Here is a 10,557-nt window from a genome sequence, read left to right as displayed (position 1 = left end):
AAATGCACACACACACAAGGATTACCCCAGGAACTGTGTACAATAGAAACCTCTCAGAGATAGCACTACACAGTGGGAACTGTTTGACCCAGGTCACAGCAAAAGAGCTTTCCAGCAAGTGGGGAGAAGATATAAAAGGTGGAAATGACATCATGATAGTACCTCAGTCTCCCTACAACAACACACCTGGAAACACCTGAGGCACAAAGACTGAACTGGGGGAAGTGATGGTCCCAGGCTAAAGGGATTTTTAGCCTGTAAATGGAACACCTGGGGATTCCACGCTGTAAGCAAGTGCAGCTTGCGTCTTAAGAATATGCAGCCTACTTATATTCAAAGAGATGATACGAATAGCAGCTTCTTACCCTATATGTTTAGTATATTAAATTTAGTTTGTGTTGTTTGTTTGTTTGCTAGGTAATTTGCTTTGAGCTGTTTGCTATCACTTATAATCACGTAAAATCTATCTTTTGTAGTTAATAAACTTGTTTTCCCTTTATCTAACCCAGTGTGTGGGAATCATAATGCAGGGCTGCTGTATAGTCCTCTCCACATTGAGGGAGGGGTGAATTTTATGAGCTTTTGCTGTATGGTTCCCTGTGAAGTGCAAGATGGTATAATTTTGGGTTTATACTCCAGAAGGGGTGCGTGCCTGAGGAGCTGGTAGTTGCCCTAGCTGTAGTCTTCCCATGCAGGGGCTGGTCAGAGAGTCTGCATGTAACTGCAGCTAGGTGTGTCCCTACCTGTATATATGCTGGTGAAAGTGCAGGCTGGCGGGCTTTGCAGCTTGTCACAGCAGTACAGTGTAAAAGGGAGCCCAAGCTGATGGGTCAGGGGGCTCAGTGGTACCCCAGTTCCAGGTGACACGCCGGGTGAAACCCATCAACCCCCCTATTCATGAGACTGGTTACCCTGTCAAAGAAGGAAATCAGATTGGTTTGGCATGATTTCTTCTTGACAAATTGATCTTGGCTATTACTTATAACGCTATTATTCTCTAGGTGCTTACAGTTTGATTGTTTAATACAGGCCTGCACAACTCGTAAAGCGGCGAGGGTCATATTACTCCAAAGAAAACAGCTGAGGGCCGAAACCCCCCGGCCCCACGGAAACAACCCCCCCCCCCCCGCAAGCGCTGCCTGCCCCGTGGAAACAAACCCTCCTTTCCCAGCGTCGCCCCGCTGAAACAGCTGTGGGCTGAAAAGGAAGGTTGTGGGGGAGGCGCTGGGGAAGGGATCAGGGCAGAGGTTGGGTGTGTGTGAGGGGGGTTCAGGAGTCAGGGCAGGGGGCTGGGGAGGTGTGAGGGGGGTGGAGAGTGGGCTGGGGTGTGTGAGTGGGGTGCAGGGGTCAGGGTGGGCAGAGGGCTGGGGGTGTGGGCTGGGGTTGTGGGGGTGCTCACGGCAGGGGCTGGAGGGGGTATGCCCCGATTCCAGCCCCTTCCCCAAGGCCATGCTCCCTCCTCTTCTCCTCCTCCTCCTCCCCAGAGCAACGAGTGTGCTGAGGCTCCGCTCTTCCCCCTCCCTCCTGCCAGCAAGCGGCGGCAGGAAGAGGGGGAGGGGAGGGAACGTAGCACGCTGGGGGAAGAGGCCAGGGAGGAGCTTGGCTGCCAGCAGAGACCTGCTGCAGCAGGAGCCCCAGCTGCCGGCAGCATCAAGCTTCTGCCCCCACAGGAGGGGGCAGGTGAATGGAGAAGAGCAGGCTGGGCTAGGGCCCCTATGGACCTTTGGACCCGGCGCCAGTGGTGCTGTGGTAAATCCGCTATTACCACCACTGCCCGCCCACCCACTTGGCTCATCATCTCCCCACCCCCCCACGGCTCGCCTACTCACCCCCATCGCCCGCTCACCTCCTCAGCCCCCGTCCCCTGCTGCCAGCTCACCTGGCCCCCAGCCACTGGCCTCTTCACCACCCCGCCCACCCACTGGCCAGCCAGTCCTTTTTAAAGATAGGTACTATGTTTGCCCTTCCCCTCTCCTCTAGGATCTCAGCTGTCCTCCATAAGTTCTCAAAGATCATCACCAATGGTTCAGAGTTTGCTTCAGCTAGTTCCGTAAGGCCCATAGGATGAATTTCATCAGGGCCTACTAACTTGAATACATATAAATATTCTTTAACCTGTTCTTTCCCTATTCTGGTATGAGTTCCTTGCCCCTTGTTAATATTAATTGTTTTAAGCATCTGGTCACAGTGAAGATTGAAGCCAAAAAAGCATTAAACATTTCAACCTTCTGTGTGTCATCCGTTATTTGCTCTCCTTTCCCCTTAGTTAATAGAAGAGAAAGGGGAAAGAACGTGTAGGTCTAACATATTTCTAGAACCACTTCTTACTGCCTTTTATGTCCCTTGCTAGGTGTAACTCATTGTGTGTCTTAGCACAAACTGTGTATATTCTCAACTGATTCTCGAATAATGTAGCTTTTGTCTAGGACTGGTGTGTTTCCATTGTATTTGAGAGGAACAGTGGATCGGTGAAGTATAAAAGAACTTGTATATCTTTGGCTCCACAATAATGTCTACATGTCTAGTGCGCCAGCCCCTTAACATTTTCTTTTGTTCACAATGGTTCTGTACCCCAGGACACTTGAATCTGCAGATGCAATATTGGTGGAGAAAGTCAGTCACAGATAATGAAACATCCCTTCTTACGAGAAAAAAAAAAACCAGCACTCAGAAGAAAACATGAATAGTACAAAATACTAGCATAAAGAAGGGAGAGTTTGAGAATAAATTGAGTTTATAAATTACTATTATTTTAATTGAACCTTTATACTACATGGAATCTGCCATTTTTTCCCCAGAAAGGCTCTATGTTTGAGAACTGTTGTTTCTATGTAAACCTTTGATCCAGTTTCCCTAGTTCAGCTGGTGCAGAGCAGAGATGGCCGTGCTGTAATCCTCTTCCAAATCCAGAACTGTCTGGATAATCTCTTCATCCTCAATGTTTGGTCTTTGGTGCCTTGTCTCAGAACTGCTGCTCGCATCCATAAAGATGGCTAAAACATTGTCTCTAAGGGGGGGCTCACCTGAGTGCCTGTGAACTCTGCTTAACTCATTCACTAGGGCCAGCTGTCCTGATAACTCCTCTATACCCAAACTGTTTGGGTTCCCTACAAAATAAAGGAAAATGCCATGAAAACCAGTCCGTAAGTGTAATCTGTATTTGAAGCAGAGTAAGAGAGTCTGTAAATATCTATAGATACATTATAACCACTCAGGGATCTTTACATGGGCACCAAACACCTCTCCCATCATCTACTGACTGAAGTGTGGCTGAGGAGACCTTTTGTATCCCAGTATGCTGTGAGTACTGGGCTCCCCACATTGGTTTGCTGTGGGGGCCACTCAGAACCATGGTGTTCTATACATTTTTATCCTGCCCCTCTTATGTCTCCTCTCTAAAGTGAACAATCCCAGTCATTTTAATCTTTCAGCATACAGGGGTTCTCCAAGCCCTGGATCATTCTTGTCATCCTTCTCTGAACCCCCATCTAGTTCTGCAGTCGTCTCTTTGATAAGGGGTGACCACTCCTGCACACGTTATCCGGATGAAGCTCTACTGTTGATGGAGATAAAGGTATTATATTTTCTGCATCACTCTCCATCCCATTCCTTATGAATCCCAACATGCGCATTGAGCAGCGGTCTCCACTGAGCTGTCCAGTGATGCTTAGAAGCCTTTTCTGATACAGCTTTTCAGGGCTCCAAATAAGCTGTATAAGCTGTATGGGTAATTAATTTTTTTCCTCCAAATGCATTGCCTGGCATTTATCAATACTGAATTTCATGTGCCAGCTTGTTGCTCATTCATTGAGCTGAGCCGGTACATAGCATAGTTGTAGATATTGGCAAAAATATGGCTTTTGCAGGGCAGAGTACCAAGGTTTGAGAAGCACATAGGGGTGTCATTGGCACAGAGCTGTGAAAGTGTGAAAATGTCCCTTTTCATCCACTCCTTCCCAGTCATAGGTTTTCCCCTACAACAAAATCTGGGCTACATCTCTTGTTTGGTGGTATAGATGGCAGAGGCGAGGATGGGGGAGTGACATGTTTTTTAAGCCCAGAATATATGGCAGTGAAAGAGGTCTGTTAAGTTCCCATTCTATACATACCCAGGGTGAGGTCTCTGTATCCTGCCACAATACCAAGTGAAAGGCCTGCCTTAGTAGCGAGCATTCTGGGAAGTCTGAATCTGGCCTTAGAAGCAAGTGAATATAGCTTCAAGTGGCACCTTTCTCATAGTAAGCTGTGGCTGTTCTTCTGATTTAGTATAGCAAGCTTGCGGGCTGTAGGCATATAATAACTGGGGCAGGATGTTTGTCTTGATAATATGCTCCCAGTGCCACTTTTTCAGGTCATTTGATATTGCGTTTGGCAGGATTGAGGGATTGCACACAGCTAGGGTAAGCCTGCAACGCATCAATTGCTAAGAATCATAGAATAGCAGGGTTGGAAGGGACCTCAGGAGGTCTAGTCCAACCCCCTGCTCAAAGCAGGGCCAACACCAACTAAATCATCCCAGCCAGGGCTTTGTCAAGCCAGGCCTTAAAAACCTCTAAGGAAGGTCCTTTCTTATGCTGTGCACATGGCCGAGGAATATGCCCAGACCACAGGCAGTGCAGATCTGTGATGATGATCTACTAGCAAGGCTAGTAGGAGAGAGAGGTGCAGGTTGGGATGTGGTGGATCTGAGCTGTGTACAAGCAGTCCTGCCGAAGGCATCAAAGATGGGGAAAAAGACTTTTGGGAGCAGGAGGTCATGGCAGAAGCACTGTAGGGTCTCCATCGTGGCAGTGGGGCTGCCCTGTCTAGTATGTCTGCCCCCTGGGGTAAGGGGCACACTGATTTGCTATTGGGGCAGCTCAGCAGCATTGAAGGTGGTGAACTGATCATACAGAAGATTTAAGTCTTCTGTATCATAGAATATCAGGGTTGGAAGGGACCTCAGAAGAAGGTCATCTAGTCCAACCCCCTGCTCAAAGCAGGACCAATCCCAACTAAATCATCCCAGGCAGGGCTTTGTCAAACCGGACCTTAAAAACCTCTAAGGAAGGAGATTCCACCACCTCCCTAGGTAAAGCATTCCAGTGTTTCACCACCCTCCTAGTGAAGAAGTTTCTTAATATCCAACCTAAACCTCCCCCACTGCAACTTGAGACCATTACTCCTTGTTCTATCATCTGATACCACTGAGAACAGTGTAGATCCATCCTCTTTGAAAGCAGCTATCAAATCCTGCCTCATTCTTCTCTTCTGCGGACTAAATCCCAGTTCCCTCAGCCTCTCCTCATAAATCATGTGCTCCAGCCCCCTAATAATTTTTGTTGCCCTCTGGCAGACTCTTTCCAATTTGTCCACATCCTTCTTGTGGAAACTGGACACATTACTCCCAATGAGGCCTCACGAATTCCGAATAGAGGGGAACGATCACATCCCTCGAGCTGCTGGCAATGCTCCTACGTATACAGCCCAAAAGGCCATTAGCCTTCTTGGCAACAAGGGCACACTGTCGACTCATATCCAGCTTTTCGTCCACTGTAACCCCTCGGTCCTTTTCTGCAGAACTGCTGCCTAGCCACTTTGTCCCTAGTCTGTAGTAGTGCATGGGATTCTTCCGTCCTAAGTGTGGGACTCTGCTCTTTTCCTTGTTGAACCTCAGATTTCTTTTGGCTCAATCCTCTAATTTGTCTAGGTCTCTCCGTATCCTATCCCTACCCTCCAGCATATCTACCACTCCTCCCAGTTTAGTGTCATCTGCAAACTTGCTGAGGGTGCAATCCACGCCATCCTCCAGATCATTAATGAAGATATTGAACAAAACCGGCCCCAGGACCGGCCCTTGGGGCACTCTGCTTGATACTGGCTGCCAACTAGACATGGAGCCATTGATCACTACCCATTGAGCCTGATGATCTAGCCAGCTTTCTATCCACCTTATAGTCCATTCATCCAGCCCATACTTTAACTTGCTGGCAAGAATACTGTAGAACAGGTATATCACGCAGAGCCAGCTTCCTATCTCCCTCGGCTGGAGGCATCACCTCTGGGTTGAGAGGGTAGTTTAGCGTTAACGTTGACTCAGTGCTTGGCTTTTTTTGCTGAGCATATTCATCATGCTGCCACTTAGGGTGCATGGCCATACATCCAGAGTGAACTGGACTGAGACACCAAACACATTTAATCTAGTTCACCAAGCAGCTAGTGGTTGTTAGTGGGGCTGTCAAATGATTAAACAAATTAATCGCAATTAATTGCGCTGTTAAAGAATAGAATACCATTTAGATATTTTTGGATGTTTTCTACATTTTAAAATATATTGATTTTAATCACAACACAGAATACAAAGTGTACAGTGCTCACTCTGATTTTGATTACAAATATTTGTACTGTAAAAAACAAAATAGTATTTTTCAATTCGCCTCATTGCACTACAGTACTATCTCTTTATCACGAAAGTTGAACCTACAAATATAGAATTATGTACAAAAACCCCCTGCATTCAAAACTAACACATGTAAAACTTTAGAGCCTCCAAGTCCACTCAGTCCTATTTCTTGTTCAGCAAGTCACTGAGACAAACAAGTTTGTTTTCATTTACAGGAATTAATTCTGCCTGCTTCTTGTTTACAATGTCATCTGAAAGTGAGACCAAGCATTCTCATGACACTGTTGTAGCTGGCTTTGCAAGATATTTACGTGCCAGATGTGCTCAAGATTCATTTGTCCCTTCATGCTTCAACCACCCTTTCAGAGGACATGCATCCATGCTGATGACTGGTTCTGCTCGATAACGATCCAAAACATTGTGGACCAACTCATGTTCAGTTTCATTATCTGAGTCAGATGCCACCAGCAGAAGGTTGATTTTCTTTTTTGGTGGTTCCGGTTCTGTAGTTTCTGCATCAAAAAGTGTTGCTATTTTAAGACTTCTGAAAGCATGCTCCACACCTTGTCCCTCTCAGATTTTGGAGGGCACTTCAGATTCTTAAACCTTGGGTCTAGTGCTGTATCTATCCTTAGAAATCTTACATTGGTGCCTTCTTTGCGTTTTGTCAAATCTGCAGTGAAAGTGTTCTTAAAATGAAGAACATGTGCTGGGTCATCATTTGAGACTGCTATAACATGAAGTATATGGCAGAATGTGGGTAAAACAGTAGAAGACATATTCTCCCCCAAGGAGTTCAGTCACAAATTTAATGAACGCATTATTTTTTAAATGAGCATCATCAGCATGGAAGCATGTCCTCTGGAATTGTGGCCGAAGCATGAAGGGGCATACAAATGTTTAGCATATCTGGCATGTAAATACCTTGGAATGCCAGCTACAAAAATGCCATGCAAATACCTGTTCTCACTTTCAGGTGACATTGTAAATAAGAAGATGGCAGCATTATCTCCTGTAAATGTAAACAAACTTGTTTGTCTTAGCAATTGGCTGAACAAGAAGTAGGACTGAGTGGACTTGTAGGCTCTGAAGTTTTACATTGGGGTTGTGTTACATAACTGCACTCAAAAAAAAACCAAAACAACCCTCTAAATTTGTAAATTGCATTTTCAGGATAAAGAGATTGCACTATAGTACTCGTATGAGGTGAATTGAAAAATAATATTTCTTTCATTTCTACAGTGCAAATATTTGTAATAAAAATCATATAAAGTGAGCACTGTACATTGTATTCTGTATTGTAATTGAAATCAATATATTTCAAAATGTAGAAAAACATCCAAAAATATTTAATAATTTCAATTAGTATTCTATTGTTTAACAGTGTGATTAATTGCAATTGATTTCTTTGAGTTAATCACGTGAGTTAACTGGGAGTAATCAACACCCTAGTTTTTAGTAACTTTAGTTATGCCTGATCTGGCTGGATTTGAACAGGTGGCTTAGTGGCAAACAGCTCCATTGCCTGTTCTGTCCCCTTACATTTACAGGTCCTCACAATCCCTTCTACAAAAGGGTGAGGAGATGTTTTTAAAAGACTTCACAGAGCTGGAAAAGCCAGCCTACCCTGAGTGCAAGGAAGAAGAGCAGAGCTCTAGACTCACCAGGTGTGTCAGGAAGAGCCTGTGGAATGTCTCGGGGGACAGCATGGACAGCTACATTTGCTTCTGACTTCGTGCATCTTTCAGCATCTTTGCTAGACAAAATAACGGAATGGTTTTGGTTCTCTGGGCAAGCTGCACTGCAGAAGTTTGTCAAATGGTTGACAGCAAAAATGGAGCTTTATAAACATAAGGACTAAATGTAGGGCACACATTCAAATGAAGGTATGGTGACAATAGTTGTATAGTCTGAGACATCTTCTAATGTGCATGTGTAGGGCCCTACCAATTTAATGGCTGTGAAAAGACGTGTCATGGACCATGAAATAAGCCCTTCCCTGTGAAATCTGATCTCCCCCTGCTGCTGGGAGCATCCCAGGCAGGGGCTCCTAGCTGCTAGTTGTGGCCAGGTATGTCCTTCCCCTGCATGTCCTCTCTCAGTGGGGAGATCAGACCCACCTCCAAAGGCAGCTCAGAAGTGAGGGTGTACCACTCTCACTTCTGTGCCGCAGCAGCCCTGGAGCTGGGTTCGGGGCTTCTGCTGCTGCTCAGGGCGCCCAGCCTAGGGGCTTCCGTGCACTGGCTCCTGCCACGGCTCGGGGCGCCTGGGCTTGGAGTTTCTGCCCCCAGAGCACCAGCCGGGGCTTGGGACGCCCAGGTTCAGGGCACACGGGGTTGGGGCTTCTGCCCCCATGGCTCTTGCCAGGGCTCAGGGTGCCCAGGCTCAGGGCTTCTGCTCCCCAGAGCTCCTGCTGGGGCTCAGGGCTTCTACCCCTATGGCTCCAGCCAGGGCTTGGGACACCCAGTCTCGGAGCTTCTGCCCCCGCAGCTCCAAATGAGGTTTCCACCCCATGCATCCTGCTGGGGCTCAGGGCTTCTGCCCCCATGTCTTCTGCCAGGGCTTGGGGTGCCCATTTTTCCAGGGGGCCCCCCAAATTGGCCAGGGCAGGGCCCATGCGTTAATCAGCCACTGGCTAGGACTAGCAGGTAGGAGCCCCCAGCTGTAGCACTTCCAGGAGCATGGGGGAGGTCAGACCCACCTCCACCTCCAGGAGCCTCCTCCAGCTGCAGGAAGCTCCTGCAGCCCAGCTCTGAAGGCAGCACAGAAGCGAGGGGTGCAATCCCTCTGCAACAGCTTTGGCAACCACCACCACCTTTTTTTGGGGTTGGGCCCCCCACAGTTACAACACTGTGAAATTTCAGATGTTCACATCTGAAAATGTGACTAGTTTTCAAATCCAATGGCTGTGAAATTGATTAGAATGGACCATAAATTTGGTAGGGTCCTATGCATGTGAAGGTTTTTTCACATGGTGACTCACCTGAAATTTGTCTCAGACATGAGTATTACTATATTGCATTTCAAGCTCTTTGGAACAGAGACTGTCTTACTGTACAGCACCTAGTACAAAGGAGCCCTGAGACTGAAGTCTCTAGATGCTACTGTAATGCAAATAATAATTAATACTAAACCATTCACAGATTCAGGCCAGAAGACACCATTATGATAACGTAGCCTAAACTCCTGCATAACACAGGCTGGCTATATGCTTCACAGCCCTGTGTAGCAAGGCATTAGGAGGGAGCCAAACAGCACTCTCCACCTACAGGCGGAAGGATAAATGTGGGCAAGAGAGGTTGCCCAAAATTGCAGAGAATACTTGTGACAGAGTTGGAAATAGCACCCTGGAGTCCTGATTCTCAGTGCCCCTCTAAGCACTAGAGCCCATTCCCCTCTCAGAAATAATATCTACTGTCTGAGCTTCTGGAGGAAACATTCTTGCACATATCTCCTCAGAAGTTCCCTCCTCTTGGAAGTCTTGAAACTGGACACCCTGACCATGTCTTAACAGTATTCATGACAAAGAACTGTGAATACAAATTGTACCTTGCGTGCCCTTTCCTCCATCTCTCGCTGTCCCCCAGAGTTCTTGGAAGTTGTCTATCAGGCACAAAAATGGAAGAACGTAGCCAAGTATTTTCCTTACTTGTCAAAGGTTCTCTCTTTGGGCATAAGGGATTTTGGGCAATGCTTACTGGAATAAGGTTTGGTATGAAGACAGGATTCTTTTTTTCCAGCACACAGGAGACTGCTGCAGACTGGTCGAGGTAGGAAGATAAGGTAGAAGTAGGATCTCTTCCGTAACTACCTCTGTTCATTTGGGGCAAGGAGGAAGGTGTCTCTGTCTGCAAGTCTGAATTCTGTTTATTGATGCAATCTTCTGAGTGACAGAAAGGAGCTGTGAGATCTTCAAATGCCCTGTCTATAGCTGCAGTCAGTTCCTTCCTGCATCTCCTTAGTTTTTCTGACATCTCACCTAAAAGGGATGAGGTTTCTAATTACACACTGTATTGTAAGCATATAAGGAAAAAGAAAAGGAGTACTTGTGGTACCTTAGAGACTAACAAATTTATTTGAGCATAAGCTTTCATGGGCTACAGCTCACTTCATCGGATGCATCCAATGAAGTGAGCTGTAGCTCACGAAAGCTTATGCTCAAATAAATTGGTTAG

At 46.5% G+C, this 10,557-nt stretch overlaps 1 protein-coding gene across 1 annotated transcript; it reads right to left on the bottom strand.

Moving 5' to 3' along the window:
* Nucleotides 1-2,853: 2,853 nt before the first annotated feature.
* C7H3orf62 (chromosome 7 C3orf62 homolog) lies at nucleotides 2,854-10,356 on the bottom strand. Its single transcript, XM_074959877.1, has 3 exons — nucleotides 9,932-10,356; nucleotides 8,047-8,138; nucleotides 2,854-3,107 (listed from the first exon to the last, which is right to left on the bottom strand). The coding sequence occupies exons 1-3, from the start codon at nucleotides 10,354-10,356 to the stop codon at nucleotides 2,854-2,856; spliced, it is 771 nt and encodes a 256-aa protein (XP_074815978.1).
* Between the last annotated feature and the right edge of the window lie 201 nt (nucleotides 10,357-10,557).

Source organism: Natator depressus, chromosome 7 (assembly GCF_965152275.1).
Source record: "Natator depressus isolate rNatDep1 chromosome 7, rNatDep2.hap1, whole genome shotgun sequence".
Taxonomy (NCBI): Eukaryota; Metazoa; Chordata; order Testudines; family Cheloniidae; genus Natator; species Natator depressus.
Note: the sequence above shows the minus strand (reverse complement) of the source record. Positions and strands in the feature narration are given on the sequence as shown.